The 13016-nt window shown below is 44.0% G+C and overlaps 1 protein-coding gene across 7 annotated transcripts in view; it reads left to right on the forward strand.

The window, feature by feature from the left end:
- The window catches only part of NCAM1 (neural cell adhesion molecule 1), a 723973-nt gene extending 712266 nt beyond the window's left edge, over positions 1-11707 (forward strand). For 4 of the 7 annotated variants that reach the window (XM_085647346.1, XM_085647344.1, XM_085647343.1 and 1 more), the window contains 2 exons: positions 513-1274; positions 10674-11707. In XM_085647346.1, coding sequence (XP_085503472.1) covers positions 513-1274; positions 10674-10794 — 883 coding nt within the window. In that variant the 3' untranslated portion in view covers positions 10795-11707. The remainder of the gene's footprint in view (positions 1-512; positions 1275-10673) is intronic. The other 3 variants (XM_085647349.1, XM_085647347.1, XM_085647348.1) reach the window with 1 other exon arrangement.
- The last annotated feature ends 1309 nt before the right edge of the window (positions 11708-13016 follow it).

A 13016-nucleotide genomic window follows, 5' to 3' on the forward strand; every position in this document is an offset into this window, starting at 1 on the left:
TCGATTCGCAGTCAAAATCTAGCTAAATTGAGCCTCAACTTTTTCATCTAGTACTGTTCTTCTCGGCTGAATATAGAGTGGCAGTACAATTCAAAATTCACTAATTTTTGTTTTTAATAAATGTGGACAAGACCCATGCCTGTGGTTTTACTTGGTAATCGTTTATAAAAAGAGAACATTATATGAAGCGTAAAATATGTATGGTATATAGAATGTGCATGTATGTCTGACGCAATGAATTTGTAATGCATGTAAAAGATAGGGTTGTAACCTATATAGACTTTATTACTCAAAGGTCCCCTCACATGCTTGTTTCCTTTCCTTTTGTTTTGCCCTACTGCTTAGGAATTTCTCTGTGCCTCTCCCAGCCGCAAAGCTTTCCCGATTTGCTTGACTGTTTTACGTGTGCTTTTAACAGCATGGTGCGTTTGTACTTGTGGTTCGTGTGTGGTCGGCCTTTGCTTGTTATGGGCTTCATTGTCTATTCTCTTCTACTCCTATCATTCTCACAGGCATCCAGCCGATACCACAGCTACTGTTGAGGACATGCTGCCTTCTGTAACGACGGTCACTACTAACTCTGACACTATCACCGAAACCTTTGCCACTGCTCAAAACAGCCCCACCAGTGAGACCACGACTCTAACCTCCAGCACCGCCCCTCCTGCGTCCACTGTCCTCGACTCAAACTCTGTCCAGCCTAGTCAGGCCGTCCCGCCTGCTTCCTCGCCACCACCACCCACTTCAACCCCAAAGGTTGCCCCTCTTGTTGATCTGAGCGACACCCCAGCTTCTGCTCCGGGCACTAACACCGCGACTTCAGGTGCCATTGCTAAACCAGGGGGAGTCCTTAGCCCCAGTGCTGCCGCGAATCCGGCCGAGCCATCTGCAGCCCCTGCCAGTAGTAAGCCTACTAACACCACTAGCTCGCCGGCTTCTTCTGAAGCCAAGCAGGCCAAACAGGAAACCTCGAGCGTGAAAAGCCCAGAAAAGGAAGTGTCTCAGCCCAACGCAGTGAAGAGCCCACCCGAGGCAGCTAAGAACCCAACCAGCCCGAAGACCGAGGCTGCCTCCGCCGTCTCTACAAACCCCTCCCAGAATGAGGACTTTCAAATGGACGGAGGGACCTTCACCACCCCAGACATTGACCTTGCGAAGGATGTTTTTGCAGCTCTTGGCACTTCTGCTCCTGCCTCTGTGGCTAGTGGGCAAGCTCCTGCGCTTGCTTCTTCCGCTGCAGACACCTCTGTATCGCCTGCTCCAGCCAAGACCGAGTATGGCTTCTCCTAATCTTCTGTTGTGTTGCGTGTTCCTGTGCATTTGTGCTGTGTTGTCCTCTGTGTTTGGTATTCCTAAAACTAATCGCATTGTTTCCTTCTAATAAGCTAACTGGTAGTGACGGATGCAAGTTGTTTTGAGTATATGAAAGTGCATAGGTACCATAGGCTAATTTTTTCACTCAAGTTTGTCCAGTTTCTCAATTAACTTTATTTGCCCAAGATGCATTCATATCAGCAGAGATAAGGCATTAGCGTTTAAATCACTTAACGTTTCAACTGCTTAATGCCTGGCAAATGAGAAAAACCAGCTATGTTGAATTTTACTTCTGCAATACAATATGGCACTCAAACTTTGAAAGCATCAAATTCAAAGTGATCACTGTACCATTCAACCTTTCCTAATGCAAAGGGACATTTCGGTCTCTGCAGAGGCTGAGCACTTCACAGTTGACTAATCTTTTGCCCACATTTTGGATCTTACCAAGCTGCAAGGAAGACAAGCGTGCCCAACTCTTTGTAACTTACAACGGAATGTATTGATGCCATCCAAGTATTGATGATATATGACTGATCCCTCACTCCTCAAAAATTCATGATCCATATATAATAGAGTTTCCTAGGTGCTGCATCTTCTACTTTGGGGACAGAAGCTAGCATCATCCAAAGAAGCGACTGGTACCCCTATTCCCTCTGTGCAGAGCACCAAATGTTTAGGGCTCCCTTGTTCCCTCTCATGTACAAAAGTTGCAGCGCAAACGCCCTGCAATAACAGATGTCCACTATCCCTTCGAGGCGTCTACCCAGTGGCCCCTAACAACAGAAATAGAGGTAAGTAATAATATAGACATACAATGAGGTCTATACACATTTTTGTCTATCCGGACAGTCTTTTAATGTCTTTATATTAAAGAAAAATCACGCACATAGAACATAGAAGTGGGGACACATTTGTTGTGAAAAATAGAAGCAAAAGAAGGCGGCTAAGGCATTTACAGGGGCTTGTATTTAATTGTACAATTGTCCACACAAATACAAAGTGCAACACCATAGCACAATACAATTAAAGTGTCAAGGTGTATAGAGTTGACAACGTTTCGATCCCATTTAACTTGATACCGGGATCATCATCAGGATATAAGATTATATGCCTGAGACTAATGCCTGGCAAACTATGGGGAGAAAAGAGAAAAAGAAAGAAAAAGGAGAAATAAAATTGGGAATTTAAAGAAGGAGCATGACAAAGCGGCTAATTAAAAAACCATGTAAAGTGTGGTTGATGAAAAAGGGTGCATTCCATTGAATGGCAGCCATAAGGCACTAGGTAAGGTGAATATGAAAGTGCAATCCAAGGGATATTGATGCGAGTAACTGGCTTAGCTCGACACAGTGAGTAATGCGAAACGTAGTGCAAGGCAATTTATAAGGGCCTAACTGATTGTGTCAGTATCCCCTGTCCTGGAATGGACTGGGAGCAACTGACACGGCAGGCGCAGGGGCACACGTCGCAAGAAACCTGAGGAATAAAGGTGTATTGTGAGAGGTGCAATACTGGTCAGGAGAAAATGACGTGAGCTCAACGTGGAAGTGGCTTACCCCAAAGGGTTCCGGTGGGTCCTATAATGATGTAGGTCCTCAGTATTCGTAATGAAAGAATGGCAGTCCTGCAGGATAATAATCCAATTAGGGCCAGACTCCCAGTTGGGGTGTTATACTGTGGTAAGTGAAAAGTGAAATTGCTTACCAGTTCTGAAAGAGCAAATATCAAAATATCAGCAGGATTAATTAATTGTGCGCGTGATAAGAGTGAAGTAAAGAACGGGAGGATGCTTACCCTCCGACACTCCCGTGGGTGCTGGAGTTTCTGCGGGGTTCCTGAGGGAACAGATTCCTGCCAGCGAAACAACAACTTTAAAATAACTGTGGTTGGCCAAGGGGCCGGTGCTCATACTACATAGGGCTGGGTGTCACAGTGCTGTGCAAACAAACCCTGCACTGCTACTAGGTCAGTTCACAATATATTACCTAATTCTAATTTTTATCAATTGCATCATTGACTTGAGAAAAGTGTGGGAAAACTACAAGCTCCCAATGTCTCAGTTGCTTGGCTAGTGAACTCATGGGATGTTTCTGGCGTTGATGTCAGTGCGCTTAAAAATAAGCGTCTCAGTGCCTTTGCAACCGGGTGCTCTAATTTGTGGCCCAATCAATTTTACTTTTTAGTTTTCAAACCTATGCTACATGACGTAGATACCTTTGCAATATTTTGAGAAGCTGTGTGTGTGGCACAAGGCAGCCTAATTGCGGGACAACTCTGGAGATAGATCAGGCCAGTGCTGTATCTTAGTAGATGTGGCTTTTTCCTGCTGTCTCCCTCTCATGCAGTACGGCAACGTTGGTCACTGTGCTGAGGTATGCGAGTTTTTAGTAAACCCACCCCTCATTTTTGTTCATCTGTGCAGAGATCACTGAACACATTCTGCCTGTGTGACCTTTTCGGAATTTGAGGCACTGATTTCTATTACAATCTTTTCTTAGGGAGCTATCACCATCAATAGATATCATTTTGTATGATCTCATTGCCAATGTCAAGCCATTGATAAGAATAGTACCAACATGAAAACCTTTGACGTATGAACTCTTGATGCTTTAATGGAGGATATTCTATCTTTTCCTGTTGAGCAAAAATAACTACCTGCTTTAATAACCACAGCTGGTGCTTGAAACAGTCATCGTTGCACCACTATTGTCCTGCCTAGACCTTCTGAGGAGCATCCACATGCAGGGTGACCTAGGGAAGAAAGGACTTTATAAAGATTGCTCAAGGTGTAAAATCCCATGTGGTTGTAGGCAGTGTTCCATGTCACAGTCTTGGGAGACACAGTTATTAAGTTTACGATGTTAGATGAAGGTGCATAGTCTCCTTAGTTTTAGAGTTGGCCCCATTATGAATGTCACCAGTGTTTTACTTGAGGCCCTGGAGAAGATGGACATTCTAGTAAAGAAAGTTTTTCCAGCATTGGCTAATTGCATGTGAGCAGCAAGTTAAAAAGTACTCGTTGGATGCTATAAGCATGTCCTCTGAGACTCCAGGGACCAGTTCACTTAGCAGATAAGTCATGATCACAGGGAGGATTTTAAAAGAGGATAATCATCCGAGACCAGGTCTTTGGTGAACCTGTAGGTTCAGCCGAATTATCTGCAGATAGCTGCTGTTGTGGTGTTATCCTGAGACGTACATCCTGGCTATGTCCGTGACATTCATAGGATTGTCAGAATTCAACTAAATACAAAGTAATTCCAAAGATGAAACCAAGGGGCATATTTACTGGTGGAGCATGACGTTAGCCTCCTTCACTCAACGCCACGCTCCGCCACTTCTGAAACGAAGGGCTGCACCATATTTACAACAATAAGGTGCAGCGCTGCGTTTCCTCCTACGCTGGCGCTAACTTTACCAGTCTAGCGCCAACACAGGAACTCTTGCACCATAGTGCAAGTGTGTCGGCGTTGAGGGGAAGATTGTTTATGTGCAGGGTGGTGTCCCTTCCTGCACAAAGGCAATCTTTAAATGCATCTAAAAGTGACGTTCCTGTGGCGTTAGGGGCTTGCCCCCCAAGTCTCTAAAATTGGTTGTCCAGGAGACAAAGAGAAATTTCCTAAGAACTCACCTCAAGGGATACTGTAGAAGTTATCAATCCTTGTGGTTTTGAACATCCTGCTAGCAGGAACAGCAACAATTTTAGTATTGCCAGCCACAAACGCAGCTATTGCTCCAGTAACATGCCTTTCATCGGGGGAAAAGGAAACCATTAGCCTTCTGCAGCTGTAGGGAAAGCTCCCCCGTACTGCTAGGTAATTACCTTATCACCATCTTTCTCACATCGTATCAAATCCGCAAGGGTTGTATCATTGCATCTGTCTTCCAGTTTGGCTAGGAATTTCATAAGACAATAACACAAATGGATGCTAGATATTGTATAGAATACCACACACTTAATTTATTCCTTCCAGAATTCTACAAAGTGCATCAAAACCCCTCCTTCTGGACCAGTTGGTTCAAGCTGTGCAAAACTTGACATAAAAAACTGTCGTTCGAAATGTTCCAGAATACAAAAAAAAGGTATTTACTTCTTCTATGTTTCATCACAAAAAGGGTCTTAATCTCTGATCCAAATAAAACCTGAAGACAGCAAACAGATGGTTCAAGGTACAAATGTTCAGCACTCTTGTGCTATTCAGGAATTCTCGCCTGCTACATCAGGGAGATTGGATGTGGACCGTTAATGTACAGGAAGTTGACTTTTTGATACGAGTCAGATGAAATCAAGAAAATATTCGCTTTAGGTTCTTGAAACTACTCTACCATTAGAGTCTTGCACTTCAATTTGACATTGACCCCAAAAACCTGCTACAAATGAACGTCACTGGTGACAGCTTCCCTTTATCTTCATCTACCCATAGTAAAGCAGTTTATTACTCAGCTAAAGTGACGCCTCATCAGTCCTTTATGACTTTGGCGGCAAATACATTTTAACAAGTTAATAAGGGTAATTAAAGTGAATCCTTCAGAAGCCAAACAGTCTGTTAACCGCCTCTTATATCCGATGGCCATGCATATCTCCTCACTTCCTGGCTTACATCCCTTTCTGCAGTAGCATTTTACTTGTTTCCTTGGTAGTACTGTAGAAGGTATGGTCTTCTGAAATTCTTTTCCACCTCAGTTAGTTATGGTTGATTAATCAATGTGAGGTACATGCATGGGTGCCTTCACAATACAAGAAAGAATGTCCACCAAGGAGTAGTTGCACCAAGTTAATGTGCTAGAGCTGAGAGCAGACGGGCTAGATCTGAATTCCTTCCTGCCATCTGTACCAATGAGCTCCATTCTGATATTAATGGACAATGCTACAATACTGTATCTGAAAGAGACACATTAGTGATAGATTCCTTACCTTAGAATATCCCCAGGCGTTAGACTGGATCCGGAAAGTTTTCGTCGGCAGTAACCCTGCGCGTCAGTAGGAGCTGTAGTGCAGCTCCGCGTATATCGCTGGCGTCGTAGGCGCCGAGATGATGTCGCTGTTCCCACTTGAACGCGCACACATGCGCTGACGTCAGTTCTTTCTTTTTCCGTGCCAGCAAGCGCAGATCAGGAGAGAGCGGTACCCCCCAGTCAATTTTTGACTGAGTTTTTTTGGAACTTTTGTCTTTCTTCTTTTGAGTCTCTGACTCCTGGTGTATAGGGATGCCCGGTTTTAAGTCTTGTGAGGCTTGTCCCCGCATGATGTCGGTGACGGACCCGCACCGCTAGTGTCTCTACTGCCTGGGGCGCAACCACGACCCCTCGTCGTGCCCCAACTGCCGGACCATGGATCCAAAAACTTTGCGGGAGCGGTCCCGACAGTTGCTGGAGGCCTGGGAGTCAACTCCGCGTCGTTCAAGGTCCCGGTCCCGTGGGAGGTCAAGCCGCCACCATCGTTCGACGAAGTCTTCACACTCAGGGTCAGGTAAGGCGAAGCACAAAAAGTCGAAGAAGCGGCGTCGCTCTTCGCCTTCCCCTTGCCTGTCGCGCAACACGGCTGAGGGTGCGGGTGGTGCCACCCCCACGGCTCCAGAGGAGCCTAGGCAGCTGCCGACGGCCTACCCTCCTTTCCCGGGTCCGTCCGCGTCTCCAGTCCAGCTGCAGGAATTCCTGTCTGCTGTGGGCTGCCTATTTGGCCCGTCGGGCCCCGCTGGCACCGCGAGACCCCCATGGATCCATGTCTGGATCACAGCCGATGCCGGTTGGCCTCATACAACCTCCGCCTACGACAAGGCTGTCCCCGGCTTCCACCCCGATGTGGACATGGTGCCGGAAGGGTGTCGACCGACGCCGATTCTGACGCCGATGGGGAATTTCTATCCCTTTATCCATTCCACCTGCTCCGCAGGTTACGGAGGACGGGGAGGACTGGGAGGGGTCTGAGGACCCTCTCGGAGCCCAATGCGAGTTGGAGCCGGACTGGGAAGAGGATTTGGAGGACGCAGGTGGTCTGGATTTTTCTCCAGAACCTGGGGCACTGTCTCCTTCTACCGTGGCTACGGAGGAGGGTGGTACTTATCCAGAGGTGTTGCATAGGGCGGCCAAGGCTCTCCACCTCGAGCTCCCTGCAGTGGCCGTCAGAACTAACCTCCTGACAGAAGTGCTTCGGCCGGCATCTTCTTCTGCGGAGCTGCTGCTGCCCTTCTAATGACGCACTTTCGGACGTTCTTTTGGGCACCTGGTCCAGGCCCAACACAGGGGCTCCTGTGGATAGGAACGTGGCCCAACGCCATCGCCCGGCCCCGGGCGGCCCCATTTTCCTCTCCCAACATCCTACCCCTGAGAGCTTGGTTTTCCAAGCCTCTGTGTCCCCAGCGCATTCCCTTCCGCACCTCCGGACAGGGAATCCAAGAAACTCGAGAACTTTGGGAAGAAGATATTCTCTTCCCCCAGTTCAGGGTTACGGTCTGTGAACACCACATACCTCTTGGTCTGTTATTCCCACTCTGTGTGGGATACAGTGGCACAGGTGCTACCTCATTGTCCGGAGGAGGCCCGGATGGTGCTCTCTCAAGCTATTGCAGAAGGGAGAGACGCAGCCTAGTTCACAATTCGTTGTAGCCTTGACACCGCCGACTCGTTGGGCAGAGTGATTTCCACTACAGTGGCGCTACGCCGTCACGCCTGGCTGAGGACGACTGGCTTTTCAGGGGATGGACATGCTCTTTGATGGCCCTCGCCTTTTTGGCAACAAGGTGGATAGTGAGTTGGAGTGTTTTAAGGACTCGCGGGCTACGGCCAAGTCCTTGGGCCTTTCGGCCACGCGCACTCCTTCAACTTCTGCTTTTCGCTCCTTTCGTGGCCAAGGAAAGGGTGCCCAGGCACGTTCATTTACAAGACACAGGCCTGCGCAGCAACAGTCTCAGTGCAGCTGCGGACGTGGGACCCGCCGAGGTGGGTCAAGGGGCCAGCGGGCGGGTCAGGCCACCACCACCCCTGCCGCCACTGCCTCCAAATCTTCATAGCCCTGGTGTTTCAGCCCACCAAACGCCATTGGGCCGCAGGATTCGCCTTCACCTCCCCCACTAGTGCACCATCACTTCAGACATTGGACAGATGGGTTTTACAGATAGTCCGAAGGGGCTACTCCCTCCCCTTCGAGACTACCCCTCCAGCCATGCCACCTCAGTACCACTGCATGTCGGGGGATCACTTGACACTTCTCCAGCAGGAAGTTGCGGCCCTCTTGGCCAAGGGGACCATTGAGGATTTGACACTGGAATTTGCGTATCATATCATGGCTATTAATTTACGGGGCTTTCAGACCCATGAGCAGATTTTCAGGATGGACATTTGAAGGAGCATAGATACCTTCAAAATGACAAAGGTCTCCAATAAATCTTTATAGCTTCGGAAGATGTGACCACCACCTGAAAAAAATGCACAATGTAGAAACTTTTCCTGGGACCCCCCCCCAGATCCAACTCTAAGGTCAGTGTCCTTTTTATTGATAGATTGGTGAGATTAATTTAACACAAACCACACTCATCTTCACAAAGATTATTGACGTGAAACAAAGAACGTTAAGAATGATCCTCATTGCTCCTAACCTACCATGTCTTGGGTGGTATCCAGGACTTCTCCCCAAGAGCAATGTACAATGGCTTTTATGCAGGCCAATCACCTTTATTTGATATCAGGCAAAATCGTGTATTCTAGACTACAGTCGTGGAAATTTTTCTGTTTGACTCCAGAATATCTTCAGTATGGTCATTTGTACATCCCTGCAGATTTTAAGCCTGTATTTGGTGCTTGAACAGCAGTCTGACCCAAAAAACATCAAGAAGAGCCCAGCCCTTTGTTTTTGGCAACTTTTGCCCTTTTATGTTCCTGTAAAACATGCTATTACTCCCCTCATATACTTCTTTTGCACACATCTTTTTTTCTGCATCCCTCTAATTAAACTTTTCCTAGAGAGATTTTCAAAGAAACTTCCCCATTCAAAAGCTTTTCCCTATCCTCTAGATTTAAGCATGTGGTTTTTTCAAATTGTTGATGCTCCAATAAAACCTATGCCTAAATCAGGCTGCCGACACTTGGAAGTTCACTTTCCTATTTGCCATTACATCGGCGACGAGGATGAATTACTGATCCAGTGAATCAAAGAGCCGAACAAATTTTTCCATTGCAACAAATTGTCTCAGAGCATGACTTCTTTCCTTCTCAAGGTGATCTTGTAATTCCACTTAAATGTAGCCAATTAATTGCCCAATTTTTGACTAATTCAACACTTGAGCACCGAGGTCGCGTCATGCCTTAGTTTTGAAGAGATATCTTAGGTACTATATCAATAAAACTGATGAACTTCTTAAATCAGAACAATTTTTTATTATTGATCTATCTGCATTTGGTTAGTATCCTAAAAGCTATCTGTGGTAAGGTGAGTAGTATCCAGCATTATTACGAGCCTCTTCCAGGTAGCTCCAGGTTGCATATTGCACAAATCAAGGTAGTTTCTCTTCTTAAGGAAATATCCTTTACTTAAGTTTTAAAAAGTAGTTACTTGCTTATCAGTAGATACCTTTGTCAAAGACTATTACATAAATTCTAACAGCTGAACAGATAGTCTAGTGGGTCTAACTTCTTTGTGCAACTTGTTTGCATGACTGCGTTCTTCCTATTTTATATGTGTTGGACTGAGGGAATATACTTGCCATTCGATTCAACAGTTTTTTTGAATATCAGAGAAAATCCCATGTTACATACTTGTAATCATGATTCTCTGTCATTGTTTAAACATCTTGCGTTCCCTTTGTTAAACAGAATAGCCAACTTTTTAAAATAATAGATCCTTTCTTCACCCTAGCTGTCAAAATCAACTACCTATCTGATTTGCTGTGCATTCTAGAACATTGAAGCATATACAATCCATAAAATGTCAGTGTGTGACTTTGTTCTTTAATGGTTTTGAAGTGAAACGTACTTTATGTTTAACGGTTGTGATTCTGATTGACTTTGATGAACAATACAGAAAACAAATTAAGCATGCTTTCTTTGACACATTATTTGCAAGATGAGTGTCGTATATCCGATTGTGCTGTAGGAAACTTTACATGCACTGAGGTATTGCATTCTTTATGAATTTAAGAACTAGGAATACAAGTAAGTTATGTTTCATTCAGCCATTGATATTGCTGAATAGTCAGTCATGAAGTCAATGTAGCAGTCTGTCTCAAATTGTCCACAGTAGTGGAAAAAACTCTTCACTGTTTATCTGACTGCCTTTCTTATCTACCTAGCATGTGAGTAGCTGGTATGTGTTAGCCTCTAGGTTCTTGTCACTAAACTGTAACATCTGAACCCTTTTTTAGGAAGGCCCCTGTAGAAGAAAATTCCAAGCCTGAGGATACGGAAGCCAAAACAACTGCACCCGAAGTCAAGACGATCCCGAACAATGCCACACAAACAAATGAGAATGAGAGCAAGGCATGATCCTGTAATATGGGAAAGGAGCAAAATTGACAAAACAACTTCACCTGAGCATTTACGAAAAGAGAAAACATGCCCACACACATTTCATTCCCTAGTGTCTTTTTGCCTTTTTTTTTTTTAAATAATGAAGTTAATTTTTTTGTTGTTGTCGTAGATTTGTAGAAAGGATTCCGTTGTTCGTGCATTTGCTCTCGAAGAACAAATCAGAAAAGCAAATTTCGTAAAAACCAGAGTCCGATAGCCAAAAAGTGTGCTGTCCCATAAATAAGATGTAAAAACGACAAAATATGTGTAAAAAATAGAGTGAGAACACAAGCGATAAGTTATAGATGTACAGCGGACACAGAAGACATTTATTATTGTTTATTTGCTTATCCTTTATGAATACATCCCCCATAAGTACGCATTCATGTGCTACTAATGGATCTCATTTTTCTCAAATTATGTAATACAGTCCACAATTAATTTTCGTAATTTTCCTTTAAGTTTTAATTAAATCTCAGTTTCACTTAGCATTGGCTTATGATTCTGAAAGTATCGCCCTTCTCCGCTAGCTTCAGTTTGCTACCCATACATACAGTATATTATTTTATTTTTTTAGGAAGAATGCCAAATTGTAGCTTCTGAGTATATTTCAATCTGCAGTATTCAGCTACATGTTTTTCGGAAGGGGCAAGGGTGTTGTTGGGTAGTGGGCCGTTTTGCCAACTTTTATTTTCCAGTGTTTACAAGCTGCATAATTATTTTTTAAAACATTTGTTGTGTTCATACATCTTGTTTTTATTTGTGTAAACGTAACTGCCTTTTTTAATAGACACAGAAAATGAATATATAATAGTTTACTAGCATGCTAGCTTTGTGGAAAAAGACTGTATTTTTTAAAAAAAATAAATGTTCGCAGTCCTCTGTTTAACCATTCACCGAATTCTTTTTCACCCCACTCCCAAAAAAGTTCCTAGTTCACTTTTAATTTTACAGCAACCATTTGCTGATCAATCAATTGTCTATGATTTTTTTTCGCTTTTCTTTTAATGTCCTATTTTTCCACATAACGTTTTAAAATGCCCTCATATACCACTTCGACAAATGAATTGAAAGGGACAGGATACAGTTAAAGGCAGGTCTCAAGCAAAGAGTGGTACAAATTAATTTACCCTCTTCAGAATTAAAACAATAAGTAGTTGTATTTATATTTCACAAGGCTAAGCTGAAGAAGATGTCTCTTCAAGCAACCACTTCGGTTTGGGATTTATGAGGACAATCTCTCTCACCGGGGCTCTCTGCATAAGAGATTTGTCAACCTTGTCTAAAAATGCTCAGTACTTGGGAGCTTCTGTTAACTTCCAAAACATTTCAACTTGAAAGAGTTTTTCCAACTTTCATGGCCTAAGTGAAACTGAAAAACAGCACCTATAGATGCATTCACATTAAGATTTGAGCGAGGATGCCTGTAGGTAGACAGATGTGGCAAGGGAAGGACCGCCCCTTTGTATAGGAATATTTCTTTTTTTACATGTTTTTCCTCCCTCATGCTACCTTTGACCTGCAAGCTTGTGCAATGTGGATGCGTGAATATTTTAGCGTGAAATGTGTTTTTGTCATAGTATCAAAATACAATTATATAGTTCGGCTGTGAAAGGTGTGTTGCATAGCTTTGGAGATTAATTCAGGAAATACAAAAAAAACTTAAAAAGAGACACTGTTAAAAGAACAGGCGCCTTTTTTAAACAAGACGGACAATGCTATAGCACGGATTGATTTTCTAAAGTGGCAGGAATAGATACAAAGGAAAACAACTGCTTTTTGGCTCTGTTTAACACAAAAACCGCACTTCAATGTACCTTTTATAATGATGCGGTCTTAACAGTGACATTTATAGATGATACATTCAAACTGTGAACAATAATGGTCTTGTCCTTTGCTAAGTGTGTTCTTTTATGCATTTCTCTCAGTTTCTGAGGATGCAAATGGAGGATTTTAAATGTGTAGCTGCAGCCTTCCGTATGTTAGCTTCTGTTTGGGCTGCATTGCAGTTGTAATAAAACACACTTGTTGTTCCGCCTACACACGGGTTGAAGCATTGTATTTGATTCAGGCGTTCAGCACGGGCCTTTGATGGGCAAAATCAGGTCTTTGAGAATATGAAATCTAAGTGTTGTAGGACCATAGGAGTGTAGGCTCAACTCACTTTTTAATTGATCAGTTGGCATGTAATAACGTTG

The sequence above is a fragment of the Triturus cristatus genome, chromosome 3_2 (genome assembly GCF_964204655.1).
Source record: "Triturus cristatus chromosome 3_2, aTriCri1.1, whole genome shotgun sequence".
Classification (NCBI taxonomy): domain Eukaryota; kingdom Metazoa; phylum Chordata; class Amphibia; order Caudata; family Salamandridae; genus Triturus; species Triturus cristatus.